General features: G+C 34.5%; 1 protein-coding gene across 10 annotated transcripts in view; it reads left to right on the top strand.

Moving 5' to 3' along the window:
• The window catches only part of ROBO1 (roundabout guidance receptor 1), a 1,138,975-nt gene that overhangs the window by 991,823 nt on the left and 133,456 nt on the right, over positions 1-13,696 (top strand). For all 10 annotated transcript variants that reach the window (XM_045501664.1, XM_045501662.1, XM_045501663.1 and 7 more), the window contains one exon: positions 5,505-5,662. In XM_045501664.1, the coding sequence (XP_045357620.1) occupies positions 5,505-5,662 (158 nt within the window). The remainder of the gene's footprint in view (positions 1-5,504; positions 5,663-13,696) is intronic.

Raw genomic sequence — 13,696 nt, 5'->3', positions numbered from 1 at the left:
TTATGAACACATTCGTGCCCCAGCTGACACTGTGTTCTTTTGGATAATGCCGTGAGCTTACTAAGTAGGAATGTAAGTGGTTATAAAAACCTTTATGATATACTTACTTATCTGGCTCCCCAATTTTGTATTTTGTACCTAGCTCCCCAAGATTTGTATTGTATATCTTAATACAAAATAACTTGCAATAAAACCCTATCATATTGCCATTTTTTGACAATATGAAGATTAATGTTATTTCTTGACTGAAATCTGTATTTACATAAACTTCATTGCAAAGAAAGTACCAAAGTTATAATGTAAGTGCCAGGCACAAAGTATGTGTTCAGCACGGATTTGTTAAATGGAAGGATGATACTTATTTTGAAATTATTGACATTAGATATCACTTATTAATTTCAGCATATAAGTGGACATTTAGATGGACAACTAGAAGTATCATAGAAGTGAATAATCTCTACTCAAAATTAAAGATTAGGTAGGTGATAGGTAATTTTGAAAGCAGTTAAAGTGGACAGTTTTAACAGGCATGCTGTTACTAAACGTCTTTGAGAATATCGTCCTCTTTTATTTATTCCTCTATTATACCCTAATTTTAAAGGATTTTATTCATATATTATTTTCTTTTCCCAGTTGACAGTTTACTACTATTTGCTGCAAGGTTTAATTGACTAAGAAGTCTTTTAAGTAGAAAAAAAAAATCCCAGAACTGCGTATTATTGTCCTCTCTTTTTCCCCAAGATACCTACTTCTAATTAAAATGTTCATATTTAATTAAAACACTTACTGTTGTACAGCTTTTTTAAGTCATTTTGTTGAAATAAAAGCAGAATTATTGAGAAGAATTAGTACAACATACTAACCTCAATGATGAATTCTAATCTCAACATCCCACTGAAGGTTTGAAGTGATGTCTTCCAAACGTGGAAAAATCTGGAAAAAAAAAACCCAAAAACATAAGAATGCATAAAATAGTCAAAGAGAGCCAGCTGACTGTCAGAAGAGAAATTTCTCATTCAACTCCTGTTCCAATGGAAAGGGGCTGAAATATTAATTATATCATGATGTTTGTATATTTAGAATTGTGAACATTGTGTTCAGATAAGACCAGATAGGTAGGCAAGTTGATAGAGAAGAGTCCCTGGTGGATGAAAGATCTGTGTTCTAGCACTGCTACTAAATCTTTACAAATTTCTTCTTCTTAAAATGAAAGCATAAATTCATGTTATCTAGCCTTGTGAGGACTCAGTGAGTGGATACTTGGTGTGGTTCCTTATAAAGCTAATGTTCATTAATTGTTGGCCATTGCTAGCATTATTATTGTATTGTTCATGTTATAATTGTTACTTATGTGACTTGCTTCCCTTCCCTCTGAGGAGGCTTAGATGATTAATTTCTAAAAGAAAAGGTTAGGATCACCCATCTCTGAGTCCCCCAACGGCACCAAGATTCTGTGACTCATGAAGCTGAAGGCATTGTGGTTCACATGTGTTCACAACATGATTAGGGAGCAAAATTAATTTCAGGAGCACGTGTATCTTACTGAAATTGGGTAGACATGAGACTGCAATACACTGATGTACAATCACTGGCAAGCCTTCTGCAATGACAGAGTGGATTTGATGGAAATACAGTTGATTAGATAGGTAAATTGCATTTAATAGTAAAATATTGACATGCTCAAAAAAAAGAAAAAAGCTCTGCATTGGAAGTTGGGACATCCCTGTTTTCTCCTGGTCTCTTCCTGAGAAATAACACAAGCTAGTGACAGTTTCTTGCGACACAGTCGTCTCTCCTTAAAGGATTAAATGTTGTCAAAGACCAGTGCCTGTTCTATAATTTTATATTTCATTAAGTTCTAAAATTTCCCACGGGGTTCTAAAAGAGTCTCCATAATACTTCAAACAGTTTCTGCTTAACATTTTTTTCCTGTTGCTCCCTGTTTCCTCAACATTACCCAAATAGATTGCAAATTCAGCACTAAATTTTAGAATCCTTTTCCGAAAACATGTTTACTTATTTTGAGAATTATATTAAAATTGGAATATAATTTTTCAGAAAGACCAATGGTTGTATGTTTTGTTTTGTTTTAAAGGACAAATCTTAGCTATTTTTTTAGACAAATAACTTCTAGGAGATTCAAACATTTAATGAGGCTTATAATTTTTTTTTTCTAATTTAACAGAAAGAGAAAGACTGAAACGTGGTTGAACCAAATTCTATGTACCAACCAATGAACATAAAACAATTACATAAAGGTGGAAGAAATGTAGGATTAGGATGAACAGTGGTTTGTTTAATAACATTTTAGGGTCGCCTGGGTGGCTCAGTTGGTTAAGTGTCTGACTTTGGCTCAGGTCATGATCTTATCGCTTGTGAGTCTGAGCCCCATGTCAGACTGTGTGCTTCGGATTCTGGGTCTCCCTCTCTTTGTGCCCCTCCCCTGCTCACACTCTGTCTCTGTCTCTCAAAAATAAATAATAAAAGATTAAAAATTTTTTTAATATTAAAAATAACATTTTACGTGATATCTACTTGGATATCTGTTGTATCTATATTATTTGCTCTTTTTCAAAACAATATTAAATCTTTTCAAAAGTTAGTTCCAGACTTTAGAATTTCATACTATTCATATTACTTCACACTATCAAAATATGCATTCAGTTTAATAGTGATGTTAGGGAAGGAGAGATTTTTCTAATGAATTGCATTTGAGAATACTTATGGATACCGTTGGCTCTTCTGCCATAATGTTGCCCATCATTTGAATTCAGTTTTTAATTACTTAAATATACATGTGAATTAAGAAAATTGGATAATTTAACTAAAAGTTAATACCATTTTATAATGTGACACAAACAATTTTTTCCCAAAAGGAAATGTTCAGGGCAAGTGCAAGGAAGAAAGTTGCTTTTATAGAATAGAGAAAAAAAAATCTTAAATTCATAACTGTGCAGGGCTGCGTATAGCCATAGGCAATACTAGAGTTTTATGCTTTACAGCTGCAAAAATAATTACATGAGCATTATCTAAGCAACAATCTTTAATGGATTACATTTTGTTAGCTTTTCATTCTATACTGTAAAAACTCAAATAACATAGTAAATGAAAAAAAAACTTGATTTATCTTAGACCTTTGATATTTCTGAAAGACATTTTATTATTCATTGGTTTGAGATATGATCTCAATTTTTTAAATAAGATATAGTGTTACTAAGTTGGTTTTAAAAGCTCACCAAGTAGAAAAATTGTGCAAATTATTTATTTTTATTTGAAAAGTATTTTCGTTTTGCATGTTTCAAGGGTGCTAAAATTTTTCAGAGGTGTTATCTTAGATTAATAATGTAATCCCGTAAAGGCACATAGTATTTGTTAAGGTCAATTCATTTGCTTTTTCTATAAACCTTACATTTAAATGTGGTACATTTTAACACCTAATCATAATATAAGTTCATAAGTAGTGAAAGTCTTCAAACCCTGTTGTTTACTTTGTGGTAACAGTAGCTGGAGTTTTCAGTTCAACCAGATTTACTTTTGTGTCTATGTATTTTATTAATAAATAATGTACAGTATTAAAATTAGAATCACAACAGTGTGACACAATTATATTCACTTTTCTTTTTCCTTTTACCATTCTTGCCTAACAGGAGGACAAAGTCTCCTCTTTGAAGTCTTATTTTCCAAGTGTTAACATAGTCATGTTGTGTCCCAAGTTGTCTCAATATGTAGATGAAAAAACGTTTTTGTTTGAGTGGATGTTAAAGCTTACCCAGTTGTGTTCATATACTTAGCTGGTATAGAGGAAGGAAAAGTAGAGAATTACAAGAGAAAACTACAGCATTTCGTAAGCCTGTAAGTTTGATTGAGGTTTTGAAGCCAAAATTTAAGCGTGACTTTTGAAATGATAGTCTGAGCATAAGTTTTCTACAGTGTGGTACTTCATCCGTGAAAGCATTTTAAAATGTCGCTGCAATGGAAAGACACTCGTTCCAGTATAAAGTTGTTGTACCAAATGTTTAGTTCAACAGATTTCAAAAGATAAATAACATTTATCACTTGAATCTATGCACTGAACATACCAATGAACATTTTAAGTACCATCTTAAATACAATTACTAAAATTGTTCACATGTTATTACACACTGGGAGAAAATGGAGTGGGAGAAAGATAACATTTTTAGACTTCGCACTGAAGCATGTATCTCCATGCCTGCTGTGTAAATGTGGAAAGAGAGGTTATGTTCAAGTACACGATGGAGTTGTGTTTTAAGACTAACTCATTCCAAAGAATTCATGATTTCTTTGTGTTTACAAGATACAGAGGATAATTTTGCTGTGTGAACTGTTTTTGAAATACAGATTTGGTTTATTTTCCACATTTTATTTTAATGGTTACAAAGTGAACAATAGTGCCTGTTTTGTAGTATGTTAATATCACATTAGTATCCAGTGGAGAGCTAGTAATAAACTGTTTCTGCCTCTAAAATATAGTGTTAAAAATAAAATAAAATATAGGGTCAATAGCATAAATGAGGTTAATAATACCTTTCATCCTGAGCAAGTTTAAGGACTCAGTGAAATAATATTTACCAAAAAACAACTACAAACAAAAAATACAGAAGATACAAAGTGATGCAAGTTGGTAGTGGTGCTGTTATCACTGGGTCCTTCTAACACTTGGTTGGCTCAGTGATAACAGAAAAACACAGTATTTTGAACATAGTCATTTTGCAATTATATCTAAAGTTTTTATAATAAGCATATTTAAGTTGTAATGCTTATAAACTTTTTAAAAATTTTTAATGTTTTTATTTATTTTTGAGACAGAGAGAGACAGAGCATGAACAGGGGAGGGGCAGAGAGAGAGGGAGACACAGAATCCGAAGCAGGCTCCAGGTTCTGAGCCGTCAGCCCAGAGCCCGACGCGGGGCTTGAACTCTCAGACTGTGAGATCATGACCTGAGCCGAAGTCGGATACTTAACCGACTGAGCCACCCAGGTGCCCCTGTAATGCTTATACACTTTTATATACTAATATTAAATATCTTTAAAATGACTCAATTGAATGTGTGTTTGGAAGTCTATTTATTTTGCTTTGTATGTGTATGTAATTCATTTAATAATACAAAGCATCATCCCAATGTGTCATGTAAGTGAAAGGAGGATTCAGTTATATTCATTAGTACATGGAAGAGAAAATGTGAGCAGTAGGCAGAGAAGAAATGCATCTTAACGATAAGCCAAATGCTATTGTGAGGGCACGAAATAGCAAAATACACTTGTCCACTGGCCCATAGAAAATATCACATTATCCCTGTTGTGTAGCTTAAGGCCAGATATCTTTATTAAGTTGCATATGTCTCTAAGTAAATATAGATTCTCCAAGATATATTGAGGTGGCTATTACTGATAGTTTATTATAATAAATGTCTCCTTGCTGAAGTTCGGAGATAAGGACTGTGTATGTCACCATTGGGTATAATGATTTAATCTTGTTCCTGCAGTACTCCGGGATGACTTCAGACAAAATCCTTCCGATGTCATGGTGGCAGTGGGGGAGCCTGCAGTGATGGAATGCCAGCCTCCACGAGGCCATCCTGAACCCACCATTTCATGGAAGAAAGATGGCTCTCCGCTGGATGATAAAGATGAACGAATAACTGTGAGTATTTCACTCAGCGGAGGGGGGCTTCATCGATCTAGCTGTTATATCTTCACCAAAGAAAAGAGAGAAAAGTGAAGTACTTTGTTTTGTTTTGTTTTAAAAAGGTTACATATCCCCCATTTGCGCTTCTTTTAAAATAAACATATTTCAGTTTTCCCTGGGTGGACATGAAAACGAGTGAGGAAAATGCATGTTACTTATTTTGGAGATTAGTAAAAGCAAATTATAATTTCTACTTTAATGTCTTAGAGTTAACACCTGTATGCATGATTTAAGTATTGTTATAATTCAGGGCATATCACATTTCCATATGCTACAGTAAAAAATTGTTAAAAATTCGATAATATGGTGTGTTTCCAAAGGCGCCCTACGTCACTTCAGGACTTTTTTTTTAAATCTCTTTCTCCTTTTCAAATGGCTTTTGTGTTCTGTACAGTTTGATATTGTGTCTGAAAAATAAAACCTCATTCTGAATGATGGTTAAGTGATGGGTTTATCTCATTCAAAATAAAATTGCGTGACTTGATTATTGGATTTCAAATTCCTGCTGTCATACACGTAGTGGAGTATGCCTTCTGGAGTAATGATACATTTTATTGACATCAGTGATTCTTTATGACCTCTTTCTATCTTGTAAAGTGTTTACTGAAACACCCAAATAACTGAACTCTAATTGATTCTATGATTGTACAGTATTGCCCTTTACAAGTTTCTTTGTTTTGCACATACACTGTATTATGAATTCATTGGCCAAGATTTAAAGATACCCAGGAATGGGGCATCTGGGTGGCTCATTCAGTTAGGCATGTGACTTTGGCTTAGGTCATGAGATCATGGTTTGTGGGTTCAAGCCCTGCATCAGGGTCTGTGCTGACATCTCAGAACCTGGAGCCTGCTTCGGATTATGTGTCCCACGCTCTCCCTGCCTTCCCTGTTCTCTCTCCCTCTCTCTCTTTCAAAAATGAATAAACATTTAAAAATTTAAAAAAAAATAAATAAAGGTACCCAGGAGAATATGTGTATAAGGAAAAGTCACTGCTAAAGGTATAGAAAAACAAATTTGTAACACAGACCCCATAGCCCTAATAAATGTTTGCACTATTTCTGAACAACCAGTTAGCAGATTAGCATGAGAATTAAATAGGGAAAAATAAAATCAAGAAGGTTATAGTAGACAAGGTTTTAGGGACCTTGAAGAAAATCAAGTATTTTTCTTGCAGTGATCTGAATTAGAATGAGTCTCTCAAAGGAGTTTTAGAATTCTAGTGATTGGGCTGAGAATAACCTAGCTGTACTTTTAAGAGGTGTTGAAAAGTCACATGGCAAAGTGAACTGTATGTGAAAATTGTTTTTGGGAAGTGAAGTCAAGAGCACAGGGGAGTAAAGACCATAGGAACAAATGCTTCTCTTACTGGTGACAACAGATTCCTTTTTAGATTTATGTACAATTAAGATAATAACTTTGCCTTAAAAACGTATTTTAAGTCACCTAATGACCATTATCTGTAATTTCCATTTCCCTGCCTGAATGATTCAAACACACTGAAACCATTATTACCTATTTCCTCCTTCATATCTTTCCTGATTCATTATCTATTTGTGTTTAATATGAATTAATGAAAAAATTCTCAGCATCAGAGATGCAGCATTAAGCAGAAATCGGAAAGTCCCCTGTCTGGAGTTTATATTCTGTGAGTGATTATATAGATAAAACCAAAATAGATAGTATAATATATAATATGCTAGGCTATAATAAGTTCTATAAAAAATAATGAAGGGCTAGACAGATTAATTAAGATAGGGGTGGGATTTCAGTTTCAAATAGTGTGACCAGAAAATGCTTCTCATGAAGACCTGAAAAAATTGAGGGAGGGAACTCTGCAAATACCTGGAAAAGTAAGCAGACAAAATAATATGTTTAAAGACCCTAACATGGGGCCTACCTAACACATTTTTTTTTAAAAGAGCAAAGTGGTCAGTGTGTGTTGAGTAGAGGGGAGGTTGGTAGGAATTAATATTGGGGGAACAGTAGTAGCCAGACTGTGTAGGACCTTATAGATCTTGTAAATAATTTGGATTTCCTCCTTGAGTGAAGTGAAAAACATCAGAGTTTTCTCAGAAGAATCCTCTGTTGTCTTGAGAACACACTGAAGGGACAGCAGTGATTATACAGAGAGACTATTTGGGAGCTTTTTCAATAATCTAGGCAAGATAGAAATGGTGGTTTGGATCATTCTGCTAGGAGGGAAAGTAGTGAGGAGTGGTTAAATTCTGGATCTGCCGTGAAGCTATAGCCAACAGAATTTGCTAAGAGATTAGATGTGGCTTGTAAGAAAAAGAGAAGAGGCCAGGCTTACCTTAATTGATTGGTCTGAGCAATTGAAAATATCGAGATGCCATTTATTGTACAAAGAGAAGATTTGGGGTTAGAAGTATCAGGAGCTCAGTTTGGGACATTGTAATTTTGAAGTACTTGTTAGATATCCAAGTAGAAATGTCAAATAGGCAGTTGGAAACATGAGTCAGAAATTCAGAGTTGAGGTTGAGGCTGGAGAAAAAAATTGAGTTGTGGCAGACATGACAAGTACTTATTACTCTGCAATCCTCCCCTGCTTCTGGGCAAATGAAAGACTCTGCTGCCCAGTTTCTTTACTGTTGGGCAACCAATCTGACTAGTTCAGCTTTATGGGATGTGTATGGAAGTTAAATAAATTAAATACTAGCGAGTGAGCCTCTAGCTCTTTTTTTGTCTTCGCCATGTAGCAACCAAGGAGGATATGTTCCAAGTAGTACAGCTACAACATGGACACTCAAGGGCCCGGATCCCTGAGTTATGGGCACCCAAACCTTCCATCCCACACCTCTGTCTTTCCATGATAGACACATCAAATGAATGAGAAATCTTTGTTGTATTAAGTCATGGGGCATTTCTTTTTTTTTTTTTTCAACGTTTATTTATTTTTTTGGGACAGAGAGAGACAGAGCGTGAACGGGGGAGGGGCAGAGAGAGAGGGAGACACAGAATCGGAAACAGGCTCCAGGCTCTGAGCCATCAGCCCAGAGCCCGACACGGGGCTCGAACCCACGGACCGCGAGATCGTGACCTGGCTGAAGTCGGACGCTTAACCGACTGAGCCACCCAGGCGCCCCAGAGCATTTCTTACCATAGACTAATGTAGCTTATCCTGATGAATATGGGAATCATCCTTATGTACACATTATTTAAAACCAGGAGACTGAAATCACCAAGGTAGTGATTACATGTAGAAAGGAGAAGAGATTCAGTGTTTAGCCCTCAGGGAGAAGAGGCAGAAAGAGCAGTGGAGTCTGAGAGGGAGCGGGTGAGAAAAGAGGGATGGCAGAGGACAGCCAAGCAGAGACAGGATGTTAGACAAAGACTGAGTCAGTGGCAGCCCTTCCAACACATAATGTAAGGACTGAGAATTGATCATTCAGTGTAACCACTTGGTGGTCAGTCACTGATGACCTTCACAAGAGCAGTTTCAGTGGAGTTAAGGGGTTGAAACCTCAAAGAACTGGTTCAGAAGAGACTGGGAAGATTGAAATCAGACACAGAGTATAAGCAATTCTTTTTATGTTGTATCTAAGATAATGGATAAAAAAATGAAGGTGATTGTAGTCTCACATTTTGAAAGGTCAGACTTCAAGGTTTTTTGTGTGTGTGCATATGTGTGTATCTGTGCATTTTCTGTGATATTAACAGTTTAAAACTGCTAGGGTAAATTTGGTTTGTAATAATTCCTAGAACCTCCTGTTGTATCCTATATGAAATGTGAAGAGATGTTATGGTTTATGCCAAAATGTTTAATTCATTATTGGATTTCATTTACCCATTGCTGTCCAGAGGGTGCTATCTACTGTAAATACAGGGCTTCTGTTCCCCTACTCGTCAGTAATGTAGCGTCAGTATAAGAAGTGCCTCCAATCAGGAATCAAACCATTTAAAGTTGCAATACCAATGCTATGAAACAATGCCAACATGTTAATGTATAAATAATTTTAAAATCATTTAAATGCTGCCAAAATGATGATCCACGATAGCGTTCCATATGCTAGGAAGTTGTAACATCTGAAACTTTACTATTTCCAAGACCATCTGTGTGTTTTGTATAAATTATGGCTGTGAAACTGATAAAACACGAGGTAAAAAGCACATTTATACATGCAGGGAGATGAATAGATTAAAATCAGCAGTTTGAGTTCAAAATTACTGTTCTTATTTAGATCCTAATTGTTTTTGTTTTTGTTTTTGTTTTCCTTTAGGCAAAACTCAAATTAAGTAATTAAAACAAAAATTTAAGACAGAAACAGAATGTCTGACGTTCTTTCCAATTCTTCCCCACCCCCCCCAATTGAATGTAAAGTCTTAAGAGATATTGGTTATTAAGATATTTTATGTGATTCTTCTTTCCTAAGCTTTGTTTTCAAATCATTGTTTTCATTTCTTTGCCAAATGTGTTGAGCACAGATGAACAGGAGATTAAAGCACATAATATCTTTATGAAAGGCAAGTGAAGATTGCATGGTTATTGCTACAGTTTTGGTTCTAGGAATTTCTAGAGTTCTTTAATGTGGTGGCTTTCTTTGTTGAAAATTTGAAGTACGACTCTCGCAGCTGTGAGAACAAAGACACACCCTACAAAAAAGGGCAAATATGTAATTGTAGCTGCACCTGTATTTTTGATGTTCTTAAGTCATTTCTTTTTACACTGACCTGGATTCTGAGCCAAATTTTAGATCTGTGATGATTATAAACCAGCAATGTATAAATACCATTTTCTTATTTTCCTAACTGACGGGAGAATCTTTTAGAACTCTTCTGGCACTTCTTTCTTAGAATAATTTGAAGGAGGACTTAGGTAATGTTTAGTCTTTCTTCCTTTTTTTTTTTTTTCCTAAACATGAGTATTTATATTTAGAATTAGAAATAGAAGTAGTTTAACTGGAAGACTGGATTAAATAGATTTACTTAATATGACTGAGAATTAGTCATAACCATTATTATTAATAAATGAAATTTTCTCACAGAGATGAATCAGAGGACCAAAATCTTTTTTTTTTAATGTAGAACATTGGATATACTTTACAAAGAGTGATATATTTAGTTTATTTTATTGTATTTTGGAAATATTGTACTTAAATTCAAGATTTTTTTTTGTAATGTGAAAAATTGATGATGTTAATAATGGGGAATAAAAGTAATACCAAATATTTAAGAAAATAATTTTGTTTTTAATAAAAAAAAACTAAAATCGTCCATGAATTAAAGAAAAAGTTAAATACAATTGGAAGTAGACATCACAAATATTTTCCTAGATTATAAAAGGGTTTATGTATAAAGATGGTCAGTTACAAGATTTTGTTAAATAAAAGCTGGCAAGTAAACCCAAAAGGCTCAAGAAAAATTTTAGTATGATATTGGTTTTCTGAATGAATGTAGAGTCATTAGTAAAGAGAGAAGAGAAAGTTACTGATGCCAAAACATTATAAAAGGGTATTAAGTTTATTAAAAATGTGCCACTTATTTTATATTTGTTGACCTGGGGGATTTTTTTTTCTTTTTTTTTTTTTAATGTTTATTTATTTTTGAGAGAGAGAGACAGAGCATGAGTGGGGGAGGGGCAGAGAGAGAGGGAGACACAGACTCCGAAGCAGGATCCAGGTTCTGAGCCGTCAGCCCAGAGCCCGACGTGGGGCTCGAACTCACAAACCGTGAGATCATGACCTGAGCCGAAGTCGGACACTCAACCGACTGAGCCACCTAGGCGCCCCGACCTGGGAGATTTTAATATTATTCCCTTCCCTTCCCTTCCCTTCCCTTCCCTCCCCTCCCCTCCCCTCCCCTCCCTTCCCCTCCCCTCCCTTTCCCTTCTTCCTTTCATGTTTTAGAGAGAGAAAGAGCAAGAAGGGGAGAGGAGGGAGGGAGATAGAGAAAGAGAAAGAGAGAGAATCTTAAGCAGGCTTCACACTCAGTGCAGAGCCCAACATAGGGCTCGATCCCATGACCCTGGGATCATGACCTGAGCCACAGTCAAGAGTTAGTCCCTCAACTGACTGAGTGAGCCAGGCACCCCAATATTGATTTCTTAGTGCACAGTTTTTGTTCTGTTTTATTTTGTTTGTTTTGTTTTGTTTTCACCTGAAACTTAATGTAATATTATATGGCAGGGGTGCCTGGCTGGTTTAGTCAGTACAGCATGTGACTCTTGAGTCATGAGGTTGGGCCCCACATCAGGGATAGAGATTACTTAAAAAAATGAAATATTAAAAAGCCATTGCATGGCAAAGTTGCTTATTATAAATCAACACAGTTTTGGGGTCACATACTGAAGATCAGTTTCCCTGCTATTAGGTCTCTATGAGATGCACATTCTCCTGATTATAGCAGTGGGAACTGCAGGCATAGCTACAAGGAGGTGGCCAATCTCTCAAAGAACATAGCTTATAAAATAAAACTTATTTAATTAGTTATTATAATCAAAACCCCAAGTGTATTCATAAACTAAAATATATTATGCAATAATACCCAGGTGGTAGCTAATGAAACAATAGCAACTATATGGTTTGCCTCAGCATGTGATAAATTGCGAGGGCAAATTGATACCATTATTTTAATAAAAGAAAATGATAGTTGTATATATTTATATATGAGATCTGATGATTTATGACTGGGAATGAAACCTTTCGATATAGATTAGCAAATGAATATTTATAGGAACAACAGTAAGTTCTCAATTCCTAATTTCCATGAAATCCTACAGATTTTGCAACATATATAATGACTCTATTTGCTGTCAGAGTAAATTTCAATTTAGAATGACAGTAACCTTTAGCTCCTGGTAAAAAATACTGTCTTTAAGTTCGCAAGGGTCTGGAAAGGTTAGTTCACACAATGAAGGTTATGGTGGTCTTAAAACTAGGATTGGTACATTTAAGAATTAGTCCATATTAAAAAAAATTAGTCCATATTATCTCCAGTAATGAAAACTATAACATAAAGATCTATAAAAATTGAAAGGTGAGTAGTTTGATAAAGATGGCATGAAATTGTTCAAATTAGACCAAAGGTTATAGTTCAGATAAACAAAAAATATTTTTTCTGGGTACTAGAAGCCCTACCTCAAAAGATATGAGGTGATTATCTAAAGAGGATGAAAGAAAGATTTATATTAAAAAGGATATTATGAATCAGTGGATTATTCAACTGAATGTGTATTATAATTAACTGTCCAAATTGTGGATTAGCTAGGTTCAAATATAATCAGCTATATACATGTCAAAAGTTATTGCTGAAAAATTAAGCAATTATGAGAAACTATATAATGAATGGCAAATTGAGTTAAGGAAAATATTGTTTATGTAGTGGCTTGAAAATTTTGTATATATATATAATAAAAATATAGTAAAAACTAACACTGTAATAGTACAGTGTAAATTGTGAGATCTATCTGGACTCAATTCTGAAATATCAGAGTTAGTTTCTTCATAATAACCTTTGGCTGTCATTTATCCTGAATGATTTCATTTTACTAGTTAAAAGAAAAGCGTAAAAGACATTCATCTCTTCATGTTTGAAATTCTTAGCTTTTGAACTAAAATTTACAGATGAATAAAACATGCTTCTTCCCTTCCCTTTGTATGTGGCATTGTGACGAACATCTTTTTAATGACTTGTATTATTCTATGAGATAAGCTGTGTCTTGAATTTTTAAATTTTCACCTACCTGTTCTATATGCTGTAGTAACATGCTAGGGGTATCCTCTATGTCTTAAAAACTTTTGTTCTTTTTTCTACTTGATTGAAAAAATAATTCAGATGATGGGAATAGTTTTATTATAAAATACTGATTTCCATCAAAGCCACAGTCAAACTTGAAACCATTTTATTCCCATTTTCATCTACTTATCACATACCTATACTGATTTTTTCATTCTTCTTTGAAAAATGTAGAAAAAAATTACAGTATAAATACATTTTAACATGAGCAAGTGTATTAATATTTTTTTCTT

The sequence above is a fragment of the Leopardus geoffroyi genome, chromosome C2 (assembly GCF_018350155.1).
Source record: "Leopardus geoffroyi isolate Oge1 chromosome C2, O.geoffroyi_Oge1_pat1.0, whole genome shotgun sequence".
Lineage (NCBI taxonomy): Eukaryota > Metazoa > Chordata > Mammalia > Carnivora > Felidae > Leopardus > Leopardus geoffroyi.
The sequence above is the reverse complement of the archived record's forward strand: the minus strand, read 5'-3'. Positions and strand labels throughout refer to the sequence as shown.